The sequence below is a fragment of the Gilbertella persicaria genome (assembly GCF_025201335.1).
Source record: "Gilbertella persicaria strain CBS 190.32 chromosome Unknown B0P05scaffold_38, whole genome shotgun sequence".
Lineage (NCBI taxonomy): Eukaryota > Fungi > Mucoromycota > Mucoromycetes > Mucorales > Choanephoraceae > Gilbertella > Gilbertella persicaria.
This window is the reverse complement of record NW_026251999.1, coordinates 208,032-224,674: the sequence shown is the minus strand read 5'-3', so window position 1 is coordinate 224,674 and position 16,643 is coordinate 208,032. Positions and strand designations below refer to the sequence as shown.

At 38.6% G+C, this 16,643-nt stretch overlaps 7 protein-coding genes across 7 annotated transcripts; 5 read left to right on the top strand and 2 right to left on the bottom strand.

Moving 5' to 3' along the window:
- The first annotated feature begins 573 nt into the window (after window positions 1-573).
- B0P05DRAFT_553760 (uncharacterized protein) lies at window positions 574-2,375 on the top strand. Its single transcript, XM_051579612.1, has 5 exons — window positions 574-842; window positions 896-961; window positions 1,009-1,306; window positions 1,359-2,093; window positions 2,140-2,375. Exons 1-5 carry the CDS (start codon window positions 595-597, stop codon window positions 2,281-2,283), a joined length of 1,491 nt encoding a protein of 496 aa, XP_051432147.1. The 5' UTR covers window positions 574-594; the 3' UTR covers window positions 2,284-2,375.
- A 38-nt stretch (window positions 2,376-2,413) lies between these two features.
- Window positions 2,414-4,506, top strand: B0P05DRAFT_553758 (cytochrome P450). Its single transcript, XM_051579611.1, has 5 exons — window positions 2,414-2,856; window positions 2,899-3,428; window positions 3,475-3,723; window positions 3,769-3,989; window positions 4,032-4,506. Exons 1-5 carry the CDS (start codon window positions 2,432-2,434, stop codon window positions 4,215-4,217), a joined length of 1,611 nt encoding a protein of 536 aa, XP_051432146.1. The 5' UTR covers window positions 2,414-2,431; the 3' UTR covers window positions 4,218-4,506.
- A 116-nt stretch (window positions 4,507-4,622) lies between these two features.
- Window positions 4,623-6,125, top strand: B0P05DRAFT_573955 (uncharacterized protein; the record flags this gene model as incomplete). Its single annotated transcript, XM_051581537.1, has 2 exons — window positions 4,623-4,777; window positions 4,826-6,125. 2 exons carry the CDS (start codon window positions 4,623-4,625, stop codon window positions 6,123-6,125), a joined length of 1,455 nt encoding a protein of 484 aa, XP_051432145.1.
- A 38-nt stretch (window positions 6,126-6,163) lies between these two features.
- On the bottom strand, window positions 6,164-7,524 carry B0P05DRAFT_580880 (branched-chain alpha-ketoacid dehydrogenase; the record flags this gene model as incomplete). Its single annotated transcript, XM_051582049.1, has 2 exons — window positions 6,164-6,841; window positions 6,901-7,524. 2 exons carry the CDS (start codon window positions 7,522-7,524, stop codon window positions 6,164-6,166), a joined length of 1,302 nt encoding a protein of 433 aa, XP_051432144.1.
- An 892-nt stretch (window positions 7,525-8,416) lies between these two features.
- On the top strand, window positions 8,417-9,074 carry B0P05DRAFT_589884 (uncharacterized protein; the record flags this gene model as incomplete). The annotated part of the gene is made up of 4 exons (XM_051582763.1): window positions 8,417-8,428; window positions 8,479-8,674; window positions 8,730-8,782; window positions 8,829-9,074. 4 exons carry the CDS (start codon window positions 8,417-8,419, stop codon window positions 9,072-9,074), a joined length of 507 nt encoding a protein of 168 aa, XP_051432143.1.
- A 21-nt stretch (window positions 9,075-9,095) lies between these two features.
- B0P05DRAFT_515148 (RNA polymerase I-associated factor PAF67-domain-containing protein) lies at window positions 9,096-10,906 on the bottom strand. Its single transcript, XM_051575683.1, has 4 exons — window positions 10,786-10,906; window positions 10,538-10,738; window positions 10,369-10,494; window positions 9,096-10,319 (listed from the first exon to the last, which is right to left on the bottom strand). The coding sequence occupies exons 1-4, from the start codon at window positions 10,892-10,894 to the stop codon at window positions 9,163-9,165; spliced, it is 1,593 nt and encodes a 530-aa protein (XP_051432142.1). The 5' UTR covers window positions 10,895-10,906; the 3' UTR covers window positions 9,096-9,162.
- Window positions 10,907-11,052: 146 nt separating this feature from the next.
- Window positions 11,053-13,275, top strand: B0P05DRAFT_475870 (P-loop containing nucleoside triphosphate hydrolase protein; the record flags this gene model as incomplete). The annotated part of the gene is made up of 2 exons (XM_051574869.1): window positions 11,053-12,192; window positions 12,238-13,275. 2 exons carry the CDS (start codon window positions 11,053-11,055, stop codon window positions 13,273-13,275), a joined length of 2,178 nt encoding a protein of 725 aa, XP_051432141.1.
- Window positions 13,276-16,643: the final 3,368 nt, after the last annotated feature.

Genomic DNA, 16,643 nt, shown 5'->3' with positions numbered 1-16,643 from the left:
GTTTTTTTTCGTTTTGTATGAGACGAAAAAACACGGTTTTATTCTTGACTATGGTTCAGTTTGATGTTTTTATTTATCACTGGTCGCGTTTAAGTTTTTTTTTAATACAAACACAACATTGTATTATTCCTTCGTGCTACGTCAATGATCTCATCGTCATCAAGGCACATAATAACCGCTTAATCATCCTGTTATGAGATTTGTTTCTTAAACAAGTTATTTCCATTCACTGCGATTTCCCGAGAAATCGGTTTTATACTGCTCTTATCAAAGCAAATAGCTCTTTGAGTGTTAAACCATTTACTTACAATCCATGTTTAGCAAAAAAAAAAAAAAAAAAAAAAAAAAAGTTTTGTATTTATGTGTATGCTTTAAATACAACATGACTACAGTACGTTTCTTTTTCTCAATTGAATCGAATGAAAGAGAGTCTTTATGTTTCATGTCTAATTCAGAGAGATACATATTGTTTCCTCGATCACATAGCGTAGTAAAAAAAAAAAAAAAAAAATAATGCTTGACCATGTCTAAGCCCACCTTCCGAAAAAAAAAAAAAAAAAAAAAAAAAAAAAAGTTTTGTATTTTTTTCCACTCATGGATCCTATACGATCACCATCTGATTCAAGCGAGGATGAACATGACTTTCAGAAACCCATCGTGATTCCTTTTGACAACCTTAATTCAAGAAAAAGACATCATGCTGAAGTAGACACAAGTAATGATCTAGAAGAAGAAGAAGCAGATCATGAAGTAGACATTTGCACCCTCTGTCAAACGTCATGGACCAATGGAGGATTTCATCGTATAGTCAACTTAAAGTGTGGACATGTGTTTGGCAAGAGGTAATATCTTATTTCTTGTGAGTTCTCTCATGAGAAATTCATCTTTAGATTAGTTGTATTAGTACGCATATACGTGATATGCTATCGAAATTTGGTGCTGCTTGTTGTCCTATATGCAAGTAAGTGCTTCCTCATCAACATGTCTTGGATTGATTCCCTAGACTAGAAAACCTGCTGTAAAGTCAGAACCAAGACATATTTGGCCAACAAAATTGATACCCGAGAACCAAGAAGATCTAAAATCACTTAAATCACAAATAGAAGAAGCCAGCAAGACACTCAAAGATCTTGTACAGAAAAATGCTATTTTGAAAGGCGAGATTGAAAAATGTAAACTAGAATTAAATTCACTTGTGCCTGAAAATGGCATACAGCACACCACTAGACCACTTGCACCTCCACCCAGTATACCACAACAACAAGATAAACTGATATACAAGTACAAAGTTAAATTTCCAAATGAAGTAAACTATCTTGTATATATGTATGTACAAACACAATTAACCAAATCCATAGCATTATCAAGTTGTAGATTTGAATCCCTTTATGGACATGGTTGTCCTTGCTACACATAAGACTCGAAGTAATACATATGGACTACGAAAAATCAATGTCTATGATCCTTCATTAACTGAATTTGTGTCTATAAACCATCGAGACAGAATACGGGATATAAAGCATTCACCGCAAGCCATGATTCTTTCCACAGGCGATGACAAGACACTTAAACTGACCTCAATGACTAAAAACTTGGTTGTGCAATCCTATAGACTTAGCACACCTTGTTATTCATGCGCATTTGATAGCAAAACAAGCCATACGCTTTATTGTGGTTCAGTGACCGGTGATTTAATGGTATTTGACATACGTAACACAAAGAGTAGTTTGCATGTGTTAAAAAAGCCTATGGGAGGAACTGTTACACCAATCACCTCAATTCACTCAACATTAGATGCTATTGTCTGTGCAGATGAACAGAGCATCTATAGTTGGCAGCTTGGATCAGATGGTCAGTACGCCTATTGTCCCTTAGAACACAATCCACAGTTATTTTCAGCGAGTTTCTATGGTAACACGGTCTGTACGGCAGCCAAAGACAATAACAGTAAGATTTACATGAGTCATTTGAATGCTTCCCCTGCTTTAATCAATGTCTTGGACTGGTCTTGTGAAATGATGTTTGATTCTTTTAAATGCTCTCATTTTGAAAAAGGAAGTACTATTTATATCTGTTCTACAAAAGATAATTGGGTAAGTCTAATCATCTTTTTATGCCTTGTCTAATCACTTAACAAAGGTGCATTTAAGAGATAAGGAACAAGACATTCAAACTGTGCAATGCGATGCCCCTATTATTGATATCAAACATACAAGTATTCAACAAGATCAATTTACTGCCATATTGTCAGAAAAAGAGTTGCAAATGTACAAATTTATTTAAAATTCATTATGTATATCCAATCAAGTCAATTGAATGCCTGAATACAAACTGGGTTTATTGTGTATGTGTCACTTATAAGTGCAACTTGAGACATATAAATATTTTGTTTTGTTTTTTTCTGCATTTTACTCTTGTTACTTTTATTTGAATGGAAACATATTATTCTACATTTCTACAGAGATTCAATCGATTTGAAAAATCAGATAAAGTTGTCTCGATTCTCGGTACTGTGGCAGCAACTGGTCTTGCTACTTATTGTATTAAGAAAGCTATCAAGAGACACCATGCTAAACAACTCGCGTCAGCTAAATCTGTCTTTGGCGAAATCCCTACACCTGAAGGTGCTTATTATTATCTAGGTCATATTCCATTGCTAGGAAAAGTGCCTGCCTTCAAAATTACTGAATGGCATCAGAAATTAGGTCCTATCCTACGAATCAAAATGGGTGTACAAGAATGGGTGTTTATCAGTGAACCAAATACAGCACATGAGTTCTTTGTTGCACAAGGTGCCCATACTTCTGGAAGACCCTATATGACTTGGGGTAATGGTATTCTTGGAGAAGGAGAAAGGTAAAGCATAGAAAGGAGGAAAGACTTATTCATATGATCTAGAGGTGTTGTATTTGTTAACTATGGCAAGCAATGGAAAAATGCACGTACAGCCATTCTGGATGTTCTGTCACCTAAATCTGTGGACGGATTTCACGAGCTCTTACAAGGTGAAGCGGAACATTTGGTCAACACCTTGATTGAACAAACAGAGCGTTTTGGTAAAGTGGATCCTATTACTTTTGTGCGTTGTTCTTCTGTCAATATCATTTTGGCTGCTGCATTTGGTATTTCTGGCGTCAAGTCTGCTGATGACCCCTTGTACAAGCAGATTATTTACATTATGGAAACAGGTCTTGAGTTTGCTAATGTTGTCAATGATCCTGGATCTTTTTTCCCTATCTTGTCCTTCTTGGATATTTTCTTTAGACGTGAACGTGCCATGAGAAAGTACAGAGACACAACAGTCTTTCCCCTTCTTGTCAAATTGGTTCAAGCTGCTCGAGAAAGTAAGAACAACAGTTTAGTCAAAAAGTTAGATTTGATCAAGGAGGAATTTGGCCTTGATGAACAAAACATTTTGGTGCTGATGAGTAAGAAAGGCATGATATTAGATGGACTATTTTAACATTGAATTAGGCGAGTTGCTTGTCGCTGGCTCTGATACGGTTGCTGCTTCTACTTTATGGACATTTTCTATTTTATGTAACCACCCTCAAGTCCAGAAAAAACTTCAGGATGAAGTGGATACCTTCATCAACCGACATGGGCGTATTCCTACCTTTGCTGATCGTCTTGAACTCCCTTACTTCATCGCATTTCAAAAGGAGTGCTTGCGTTTCAGGCCTCCTGCCTTGTTCAATATTCCTCGAAAAGCAAGCAAGGATGGTAAGATGATAAAATCTAAGCTATTCGTTTAACGCCTATGGTTAGTTGTCTACAAAAATTATATCATTCCAAAGGGCACTGTGTTGCTCAGTAATATTCATACACTTCACAATGATAGCAACACTTATCCTGAACCTGAAAAATTTATTCCTGAACGCTTCTTGGGCGATTCAAGATCTATTTATGCCTGTAGTAACGGTAATATTCAAAACCGAGACCAATTTGTGTTTGGTTGGGGCAGACGTATGTGTCCTGGTATTTACTTGGTAAGGTCTTAAATGACAGAGACAATCGCTGACATATATTAGGCTGAAAATGAACTGTTCAATACAATGACAAGAGTTATGGCTCGCTGTGAAATTAAGCCTGTTCTTTCACAAGATGGTACTGAACTTTATCCTGACTTGGATGATCTGCATGATGGAGGTGCTACTGTTCAACCTAATCCATACAATATTCGCTTCGCTCAACGTGAAAATCGCTTGGTTGTGTAATAGATACATAAAAAAAAGCCTCTTTATGCTGATTAATCAAACTTGGCCTCTTCACTTTCACTTTTTAGGTAATTTTAAAGCTCAACCGTGTGACAATTTCAAAATGCATAAACTCGGAGTCAACAATTCAAATAAACTATATGAAAGAAAAAGTTGATTGCCTTGATGCCTCTGAGTATGTCAGTATCTACTTGTATTTGAGGAAAAAGACAGCCACTTTGAATGGTAGTGCTTGTTAATACCGAGAATGAGAACATATTGTGTTTCCATTTTTTTAAAGTACGACGACAACATTGACCATTTTATGACTACACCATTACGTTTTTGGGTTTACTAGCTATATAAATTTATATTTTCCTTTTTGTTCCTTTTTTTTACTTTTATTTTATCCAAACTTGCATTAACATGTCTTCTTTTAAACCTACTATTCCTAACAAACCTGAAACATTCTCTCTTGTTGTGCCCGGGCTTAGTCCTGCTGCAGCTTCATTATCTGAGCAACTCTTGGTTCAAAACAATGAAAGGTTTCACATCTTCTTCAATGATAAAAAATTTCACAAGTAGCGTATTCCATATGTACATAGCATTATATACTCATAACGATACAGTCACTTGATTCATCACCTTTTAGCTGCTTACTCTTTTGGCGCCACCAAGGAAAGAATTCAAGAAATCTTTGATTTTCATGCTAAAGACCAACGCCCTTTGCCTCCTTCCATTGGTGAAATCACTCGAGATAACTACAAACAACATCTTGGGGATGCCGCTGCCTACACTAGCTTCTTAAATTTCTTCAAGCTTGAAATTGATAGATTTGGCATGCTCGAAACTGTCCGTCGTTTTGTCTGGAGCAACGACTTCTTGGCTCGTACTGTAGGTGGCTTATATCATCCTTTGATTCATATTGGTTATGGTCTTGAGTTTGATATTCCCGGTATTGTTGCTGAAGGATTATCCATGGCTGCTTTAACAGAACCTTACTTTACACCTGTGATTCCACATCAACCTGAATTGAACCGATCCAATTTACTTCCAAGCCAAGCTCAATCCTTAGCTGAAAATGCACATACGGTTGCCCGAGGCTATGTCAGTCAAGCCTTTGACCAAATTACAAGCCAGCTGGCTACGCGTTTAGGCATTGCTGATGAAAAGACAACTTCTACAGCTCATCAGGATCGCTCTGTTGACGTGGATGATAACCATGGTCCTGATTACATGAAGAACAATTCTCTGTTTGCCATCTTCAATCATATTCAAAAAGATCCCGTCTTTGACAACTTGGTCAAGTCTACAGACGATAATAAGTTCAAGATTATTCTTGCTAATGAAAAAGCCGTTGAACGCGTCAAGCATTATGTGAAGCAATGGGGATTGAACGAGAACACAAAGAACATTCAAGCCAAATTCAAGGAATTGTACAGTGTAGCAGCTATCTTGACGGGTGCCGCCGGTGTTCGTAAAGACTATCCTGGTGTCTTACGACTCAGCTTCTTTTTGGTCCATGTCTTGACTTCAACCGAGTTTGTTCATCAATTTATTTCAAGAGTAGCACCTTCTGAAGCAGTGGCTTTATTACAGGCACATCTTGCAGAGACAATCATCTATTATGTGGCAGAAGGAAGACCTGAATTCTATCTTGAGGGTTTGATTGACTACAAGCCTTCGGTTCATACAGACTCTAGTCAAAACCAATGGCTTCCTGTACTCGACAAAGCATTGGAACGTAAAGAAGCTCATGTTATCAAAGCTGTTCGTTCTTGCGCTGTTGCTCAAGTGATGTACGGTCCTCACGGTGATCCTAATCTTGACTTAATCTGGCTTCGAGTAGCTCAAATGGCCGTTGATGTAGATGGTAATTGGGACTTTGATGGTGTAGGATTCGATGATACTTGGAAACAAAAAGCTTAATGATAAATAAACGTATTCTTGAACATCCTTCTTTTTATTTAAGACTGTATCATATGGCTTTCACTCCAGCCATTTCCACTAAATGATTCTGATGTCAGACTGGTATCAAGAAGCTGTTGCTCTGGGGATAGGAATTTCAGACTTGGACCTGACGATTTGAGTCTTAATTCTTTTTTCACTGTATCTTTTGTCGATTTTTTCTTTTTATGTGTGCCTGTAATGGACGATCCAGACTTGATACTGTTATGAAACACAGGATGTGATTGTCGTTCAATACCCAAATTCTCTGCATTGGTGCCTAACCTTGGAATACGCACATAGGCATCTGTGCCATAGCCATCCATCGTCAGCACCTGTAATTCTCCACCCCAATATTCCGCATAGACTCGACTCATTGTTAACCCAACACCCAAGTGACGGTGTCTCATTTCAGACGCTTGACTTGCTCGTTCATCAATAGAAGCAGGTAGTTTTTGCACTTGTTTGAAATTTTTGAAATCGCCTACTTGTGCGCGTGATTGATAAGACCATAAACAGTCGTAACGTTCTTTTGCCATGCCTCCACCTTGATCAGACACTCTGAAATACACATCTGAATCATTGGCACTCACAGTCACTTGAATGGGTGGGTAGTTGCCACTAGGGTGTTTTTGCATTGTAAATCGGACGGCATTATCTAATAATTCATACAGGATATGTTCTAATTGTTCAGGTACCTTTTTTTTTTTGCAACTAAGTCAATCGATCCTAAACATGAAGAAAGATATACACTTACATAAGCAAAAAGGATCTCATCTTTAGAGTGTTTGGCTACAAATCCGTTATGCTGAATATGAACTTGAATAGGTGGTACATCGTTAGATTGCTCTTGGTATCGATGCACATGCTGATAGACTAAATTCTTGGATCGTTCTACAATCTGGCTCGCTGAGCAATGAACAAAAATAATGCCTACATAACCATCACCAAACCCAGTGTGGTGATCCCAATCATGTTCACATGCTTCTGCTAGTGCAATATGTTGTTCAGCCAAAATTCGCCTTGACACTCTGGATCGAAGCATACGACTTAGAAACAGATCCAAATCCTTTTTTTCAGGCGGGTAATAAGCTGCACTCTCACTTAATCCCTGAGCTAGTCGTGGCAAGACTAAAAGACCATCTTCTAACAAGTTCCTTAGCAGGTCGCAAAAGCGCGTGTTGTCATTGTGTGTTGCAATAGGAGGGAAGGTACGCAATGATTCAAATGCACCCCAATAGAGTTTATAGACATACTCAATGTGAGGATTTGTGCCCACAAAAAAGGGGAGTTGTTGGAAATCACGAATACGGTGGGCAAGGCGGACCAAGAGTTCGTTGCGTACCCAGTTGGCTGACTTGAGTAAGCGATCCGTATTCATTTGTCGACCAAAAAAGATAAACTGACGTAACGTACTTGGGTTAACAGGTTGGGCTATGTATTCGTCCAAGACTTTGTTTTGATAAAAGTGGTAAGGTGAGTTGGATTGAATAGAGTCTAAGCGTGCAGTTCGAGGTGCTTCTGTCTTGGAAGGAATGATGGGTGTCTGACTAAAGACCCTTTTTTGTATACTTAGATGAAGAGCGCGTTTGTTGATAATACACAGGTGACGAGATAATCTTCTTAGGGACATGATAGTATAAAGAAAGAAAGAGAGAGAGAAGTGAAAGAAGAACAAGAGAAAGGTTTAAAAAAAATACCGGATTTTACAGCTTGAGTCATCGCTTGATAGACGAATTTCATTTGAAGATACCTTGCATGGTGTTACAAAAATAGGATGATTCTTTCTTTATGTAGTAACTGTTTTAACTTGGTAGTCAACCAATCAATTTCATGCAAACTCAAACGAAACATCATTGTAAGTTAGTTTCTGTTTCAACAATATATTCAATGAAGAAGCAAAAGTTATAAATGAACTTTTTACATTTGAAAAGGGCCATTTACGTCATAATATTGCCTGACAAAAGAAGTTTAAATGATCTGACATTTTTCTATCTTAATGACAAAATGCGTGTAATTTTTTAATGTAGATCCGATTGATATGTGTGCACTCTTCATTAAACTCCAATGATTCCTGAAAAAAAAAAAAAAAAAAGATCAATTACTACTAGAATCCAGTGCCTATGTCATTTTAAATATCAATTCAGCTCTATTCTATGGTATCACCAACACTCATTGACCCTGGATAAATGATCAGGCAGTGACTGCTCAATTTGGCAAGTTAAGAAACAAAAAACTTTGATCTCATAGTTTAATTCCTTTTATACTTTAATATGCCTCGCCAAGTAAGTATACAATGACACATGATGAATTCCCGCTCATGTACTGCCTATAGACCAGACGTTCTGCTCCTGCTCAACAAACCCGTCAAGCACACACCATGCCTGCTCGTCAAGCACCTCCCCCACCTGCTCCTAAGCCTGTTCAACAAGCTCCTGCTCCTCAACAACACGCCATGACTCCTGCTCCTGCTGCTGCTCCCCCTGCTCTTGCTCAAGCTGCTCCTCAACAACCTGGCTTGTTTGCTCAAAGTAATTTTAGACATTACATAAAATTCAGGGGTTAATCTTTTTTTTTTTTAATTAGTGGCCACAACTGCTGCTGGTGTTGCTGTTGGTTCTGCTGTTGGTCACACTTTGGTAAGACAATAGAGTTGTATAAATTCATGTTTAATTCGTTGAATAGGCCAATGGTGTCTCCTCCATCTTTAGCGGTAGTTCTTCTGAACCCGAACAACCTCAACAACCTCAACAACCTCAATATCAACCTCAACAATATCAACAACAATATCAAGCTCCTCAAGGCAATGCTTGTGAAGCTGATGCTAAGGCTTTCACTAGCTGTCTTGAAGCTAACAACAATGATTTCGGTGCCTGTCAATGGTACCTTGAAGCCCTTAAATCTTGTCAACAAATGGCTTCTAGATATTAAACACATAGAATAGAATAAAATAAAATAAAATAAAAAAACATTTTATAATACAATGGCAAGTTTTTCATTTTCTTCATATTTTTTTTTCTTAAGCCTTGCTCAATTCCAAATTAGCCAAAATATCTTCACAACGATTAATATTACGCAAGAACCAGTCACCATAACGACGACCCACTTTGCTTTCTGCGATATGAACCACATCTTGCTTTAAACAGAAATCAAGGTCTGAAGTAGGCAAATATTCACCTTCCAAAAGATTACCACTGACCCACTTGTATTGACGAGATTTTTGCTTAAAGATCAATAATTGCGTCTTGAGTTCTTCAGAATCAACCTCCAAAAACTTGGCCAATTTGTCAATACCCATAGAAGTATAGAGTTTCATGAATGAACGAAGTGTGGGGAGATGAATTTGGTTCTTGATATCAGACATGAATACCTTGAGTTGGTTTTGGTGAGGATCAACACCCTTTCCGGTAGGCGAAAGGAATTTGGGACAAGCGAATTGGAACAAGTCAATATACACAGGAAGGGATTCTTCACCCTTTTGCATCTTGAAAAGTTGTTCACCGTATTTTTCACGGAGCTGAGAGTGAATGTTTTCATCTAATCTGGTAGGGCAAAGAGCAATACAGATAGCCAAAAGAGCATACATTTGATCTCCTTTCTTGGCAATTTGGTCAAATTGGTAAGAACGAGAGTGGTATTGCTTTGTTCTTTGGATAAAAGACAAGACAGTAGAGAATGCCTTGATAGCATCAGCATATCGACGAAGCATCATGTAAGCAAAACCAACATAATAGTAAGTAGTGACATGACAAGCTGTGACACGGGCAAACATAGCCTTCTTGTTCAACACAATGTTATCCATCATCTTCAAGGCAAGGATATAATCACCCAACAAACAATGAACACGAACAAGACCCACAATAGAGAAATAACCCAACATTTTGTAGAGAGGACGAGAACCAAACTCACCAGCAGCTTCCATCATATCACCACCATTCTTGCTGACCAACAATTGTTCATTGATACGAGACTTTTGAATGAAAGAATAAAGCACATTCAAGACACTGTAACAACTCCAGATTTGAGAGTTTTCTTGAATCATAGTAGCTTCAGCATCAGTCTTAGTTTTAATGCGATCACGGAAGTTGCAGAAAGATTGGAATTGGTAAATGAATTCGTCAATAATATCCCAAAGCCATTGGTTAGGCAACTCCAATGAGACAGGACCATCAGAGTCTATTTGAAGACTGTTAGTATACAACAAGTAGATAGATAATTACTTTACTCAAGATATAGTTGAAGAGGTCGCAATAGTTTTCATAAGAATGGAAACGTTGTTCCAAAGAAGGAGACAAACGAGCATAAATATGACGATAGTAGAGTTCACGATACAATGTCAAGAAAACTTGGTCTATCATAGTGTTAGGTTTCTATTGAACTACCATGTACATTACCATCATTGACAAGAGGGGCAATAATATCAGCCTCAGGCCAAGCTTGCTTTTGATAGTACTTTTCAGTCAATTTGTTGAATGAGCTATCATAGATGTTGTGAAGCTCATAGACATTGTTGTCAATCACATTACGGTAAAAGTGAAGAATGAAGTTTCTGACACCATCGGGGATTTGAGTGGTGCTTGTTTGAGGAGGAACTACTAGAAACAATGTAAGCTATTTTTTGATGATGATAAAGTGTAGTTACCTTCAGTTTCAAACGCGTCATCTACATCGTTGTTTTGAGAGTAACGAGCTTGGGCGACAAGTTCAACTTCGGCAATCAAGTCGTCTTCTTCAAAAGTGTCTTGATACATGATATCTTTACAGCGAGAAAAGAACAAGAAAAAAATCCCTTCAGTCTTAGTTATTAAAAATTCTGTGGGCGAATCAGAAGGATCCCAAGTCACAGCTCTGCTTCACGCGTCTCAAGCCACCTAACCTACTGCGGTCTTCCCTTTTTTACTCTCACATCATGTCTGTTCAGCTTATTAGAAAGGCAGTGCCTGGTGTGGACGAAGCCATTGTTGAGTATGTCGATGGCTATTTAAGAGAAAACGACTTTGAAGACGATGAAGATGCTATTGCTGACTTTGTCAAACCTATTTTGCTTGATGCAGGTGGCGATGAAGACAAAATCAATAAACTATGTGAACATTTGACTCAAGTCCTCTTATCCAACAAAAAGGCAACAGCACCGGCCAAGCTATCTAAATTAGAGCACTCTGTGACCATTGGTAATCAGAGTGGGTTATCAGCTACTGTTAGTCTAGGCCGAGGTAGTGTTGATTTAGAACATGCTTCAGGTCGCCGTGTTCAAAGTCAAGTCAACCAAGAAAAGTTGCGTAAAGCAGAAGCCAAGATTGCTGCCAAGATGGCCAAGCGTAATGAAAAGAACAATACACGAGTAGAATATGAAGCTTCTCGCTTATTGAACGAACAAAAGGCCTTGCAAGACGAATACAAAATGTACAACCCTATTTTGGATTATACTTCTACCAAGGGAAAGAACAAGGATATCAAGGTCGAGAATTTCGATATTTCTTTTGCTGGCCGTCGTATCTTGACAGATGCCAATTTGACACTTGCTTTTGGAAGACGTTATGGTGTGGTGGGTAAGAACGGTATTGGTAAATCCACCTTGTTGAAAGCCATGTCTCGCCGTGAAATTGCTGTTCCTCAACATATTTCTATTCTTTATGTTGAACAAGAAGTACATGGTGATGATACACCTGCTATTGAAATGGTGCTTCGTGCTGATGTCTGGCGTGAACATTTGCTTGAAAAAGAACGTGACTTATCTTCTAGAATCACAGTGATTGAAGAACAAGCTGTTGATGAATTGACTGAAGAAGAAAAGAAGAAGTTGGAGGCTGAAAAAGACCAATTGAATACTGAACTGAAGGAAGTCTTTAGCAAGTTGTCTGATATTGAGAGTGATAAGGCTGAATCCAAGGCTTCTGCTATTTTGGCTGGTCTTGGTTTTGATGCTGAACAACAAAAGAGACCCACTAAGGAATTCTCTGGTGGTTGGAGAATGAGAATCTCGCTTGCCCGTGCCTTGTTTTGTCAACCTGATGTTCTTATGCTTGATGAACCTGATAACATGTTGGATGTAAGTGAGGCGTATGTAAAGAAAACCATGACTTATTTTTTATAGATTCCTGCTATTGTATGGTTAGAAAACTATCTTCAAACTTGGCCAAACACCTTGCTTGTTGTTTCTCACGACAGAGAGTTTTTGGATGAAGTGGCTACTGATATTTTGTATATGCACTCTGAGAAATTAGATTACTATAAGGGTAACTTTACTAACTTCCATGCCACTAAAGAAGAACGTCGTAAGGCCCAATTTAAGGAATACGAATCTCAATTACAATACCGTAAGCATCTCCAAGACTTTATTGATCGCTGGAGATACAATGCTAAGCGTGCTCCTCAAGCACAATCCAAGATCAAGATTCTGGAGAAATTGCCTGTCCTTGAGCCACCAGAAGATGAGAAGCTTATTACTTTCCAATTCCCTGATCCTGATGCTCTTTCTCCTCCTATCCTTCAAATGGATGAAGTCACTTTTGGCTATAAGCCTGAAAAGACCATTATTCGTAATGTAAATATCGACTTGAGAATGGACTCTCGTATTGCTATTGTCGGTCCTAATGGTGCTGGTAAATCCACCATGTTGAAGTTATTGACAGAAGAAAACAAGCCTTCTTCAGGTACTGTCCATAGAAATGGTCGTCTTCGCATTGCCTACTTTACACAACATCACATTGATCAACTTGATCTTACAAAGAATGCTGTTGGCTTTATGGCTGATCGTTTCCCAGGCAAAACAGAAGAAGAATACCGACGCCATTTGGGTTCATTTGGTATCACTGGTATGGTGGGTCTTCAGACTATGAAGACACTTTCTGGTGGTCAAAAATCCCGCGTTTCTTTTGCTTGCCTTAGTATGCAAAACCCTCATATTTTGGTTCTCGATGAACCTACCAATCACTTGGATATGGAATCCATGGATGCTTTGCAAGATGCTTTAGCTCGCTATAAGGGTGGTGTTATTATTGTCTCTCACGATGAAAGATTCATTAACACTGTCTGTAATGAAATCTGGATCTGTGAAGGTGGTGTGCTCAAGAAGTTCTCCGGTACTATTAAGGATTACAAGGCCATTATTTGTCCTAAAGATGCCCCTTAAGTTATTTGTTTTATATATCAACATGTATATCTTTCGTTTTACTAGAGAATAAAGTACGCTTATGACAATGAAGCTGAGCTGTTACCTTCCTTATCCCTTTTTCTTTTTTTTTATTGTTGAACCATAGTAATGCTGTATCTGATACGAGAAAGAGGTTTTTCATGATATGCGATTGAGGTGTGGAAAACCAAACTATTGTTTTTCATTTTTTGATAACTGTAACACTTAGCTTATGGTAAGCTTCGTTGTTTTTTTGCAGTATCATGGAGTGAATTTGGCTACAAAATCTTGTAGCTTTGAATGATTTGTTAATGGTTGTCAAACTCACCATGATGTTATGAGCAACGGATATTTTGGTTTAACCAATGATGAAATCGAACTTCTGGAAATAATCGACGAACACACAGCATTGTATAATCACATAAAGAGAGCATAAAGTAAGTTTGTGTACATAGAGACTTGTCAAATGTCTATAAGCAATGTTTGCTAGCACCTGTAGTACCTTTGGGGTCGATTTGGAAAAAAATCAACCTGTAATGACCATTTTCACCTCAAATTCAAAGGGTGCTGTTCATGAAAATCCTCAATTTCAAAACCCTTGAGCTTTTTTTTTTTACACTACATGATGAAGAGTAGAGCTATCGGCTAGCTTAGATACTTAAAATGTGCGCCAAAAGCTCTAGTTTTTGATCGAATTGTTTGCTTGTTAATTGTACTATGAAAATGGTGTGATAGAAACGAAAAACCTCATAGATATTTTTGCTTGTTTGCTCAATATTTTAGCAGCAAAGCTGTCATTCTTTTTATATCAGTAAAGTCAGAGAATAAAGGTCTAAAACTCTTGTCACTGCACCAAAGCCGAATAACTGCGTCTTTATGCAGTTCTCGGCAAATAAAATCATTAAAAAAAAGTTGAGCTTTTGCCGCAGGTGTTAGTGGTCTTGGGAGGGACCCACTAAAAGAGGTGCTCGACAATTATTTATTGTAAGAAAACATAAAGAAAAACGAAATTGGTACGATAGTAAGAAAGTAGAAAAATATAAAAGGAAAGAAGAGCAGCTATTGTGAGAAAAGACCTCTCAAGATGAAAGGTCATTTTCAGCAGCTATATGCTTAATTTGATAGCGAGTGCTGTGAAGAACAGAGAAATAACAGAATGGTTGGTTCTGCATGGTATGGGTCCAATGGGCCTTCCAGATTTCAGAGAGACCGATCAAGGTTACCATGGCTACTGAAAGAGGACAGTTGGTTTGAGACTGAATCCGAAAAAATTGAAAGATGCAAGTACATCAGAGACTAGATCCAGAGAGGTGCCTGGCCACAAAAACTCTCTGATCAAGGTATCCCAGAACGGAAATTTTTTGGGGCAGTGAAAGAAGAAATGATACACAGTCTCCTGATCGCCACACAAAATGCAGGCAGCAGTAGGGAAGCGAGCAGGAAAAACCTTGGATAGAAGTAAGCGAGTGGAATCTTGTGAGTCAGAAATCGATACATCACAATTCTCTGCAATGTTGTGATAGGTATGCACCAAAAGTACTTCCAAGTAGCAGAAGAAACTTCTTGCCGGACAATGATATCAGACAAGGCAGCTTGTGTGATGACCTTACGGAAAGTGTAGCCACCATTTTTGAGGGCAATGAAATTTTCATTGTCAAAAGGCAGTTTCAACATACGCACAAAAGAAAAGAAACCAAGAGACCGCTGGATTGCAGGAATATGCACAGGATTGTATAAGTCTAATGAAGTACGAACAAGGCATTGACCAAAGAATGGTTCCAGTTGACAATGACTTTGATTCACTGCTTGAAGGTATTTTCTAACACTACGACGGATATCCAGGGGAAAGGAAGAAACTGGTATTGGTGCCAAATAGTGACCCTGTGGATGGTACTCATATAGATAGGAAACTGTTACTGTGCGTAGCTTGAGAGGCAAGTCAAAGGTGTCAGATGGTAAAACAATTGAGTGTAATGGCAGTAGAAGGCATTCGATAGGGTTTGGCATGTATGAGTACTGTTTCCTAGGCATAGCATCCATTGTCTGGCAGCACATTGTGACAGTGTTACTTACCAATTGCCTGATTTGGCCTGGGCGAGAATGAGGAAAGAGCAGACCCAAAAGCAGATGTTCAGTCTGAAGCAAAGCACGGGTATGTGCTGCTAGAAAGACTTGTATCAGAGAAAGTTCAGCTTGAGGACATAAAAAAGGATGAAGCCAATGGTAATACAGTGATTTCTGCTGAGAAAACAAGTCAAGAATGCCAAGGCCACCATGCCACTTTGGTGCAGTCATCGTTTGCCAACTAATGCGAGGAAAGATTTGCCGGTTGACAAAAGAAGTAATGACAGTTCGAATGGTATCAAGGATTGCTTGAGTGGTAGGGATCACCCGCAAAATATACCAGCATTTAGACAATAAAAGTGCACTGACAACTGTAGCTCTGCCAACAACAGAAAGATTGCGTGAGGCATGAATATCCGCCAGTTGAGTCAGTGATTGAGTGAGGGACGAAAAAAAAATGGGCGCGTTGGTCCAAGGATTGGATAAAGGAAAAACCTGAATCGATAATGGGTTCAGCATCTGTACGGCGCCATATCTTAGGAATGTCAATGGCTTGTAGAGTAGTCAGCCATTTGTCATTTAGATTGTGGCCAGAGAGATTGCTCGCACTTTATGGTAGTTAATCTTGGCATTGGATGCTTTACTGTAGGTCTGCAAGTGAAACTGCATTCTGCGAAGGTCACGGATGTTATGAAGAAAAACTAAAGTGTCCTCAGCATAACTAAGCAGTTTGATAGCAGGTAAGGTGATAGCTTGACTAAAATCATTATGCTTGAAGCGATAGCCAGAAAATTGAGTGTCATTCAATATCGACTGGAGAAGTGGCTCTAAGGCAAAATTGTACAAAATACAAGAGAATGGGTCACCTTGTTTGAGGTCTCGGCGCTTTGGAACCAACTGCTTAGAGAGCCAACCATTGATGTTGATACAAATGGAATTATCTCTGAACAAGGTAATAGTGCTGGCAATCAGGGTCTTTGGAAAACCAAAGTGTAACAACACTTGCTTGAGATAGTCAAGGTTGACACGATCATAGGCCTTTTCTTGGTCTAAAAGAATGCCAAGATCTTTGTCTGGTCAGCGGTAGTTTGTTGCTGCATTTTCCATGATCTTGGGAATAAAGAATGAGCTAAGGCATCATTGTATACTTGTAGAACCAGCTGCCTTAAACAAGGAACACAAAGTAAAATGCCTAGAATTTCGTATGGCAAACCATCGCTACCAGGACTACTCTACTCTGACGAGGTGAGCGTCTAATTGCTTTCGATATCTCCAGCCAAGTGATAGGACTTTCAAGGGTAGAT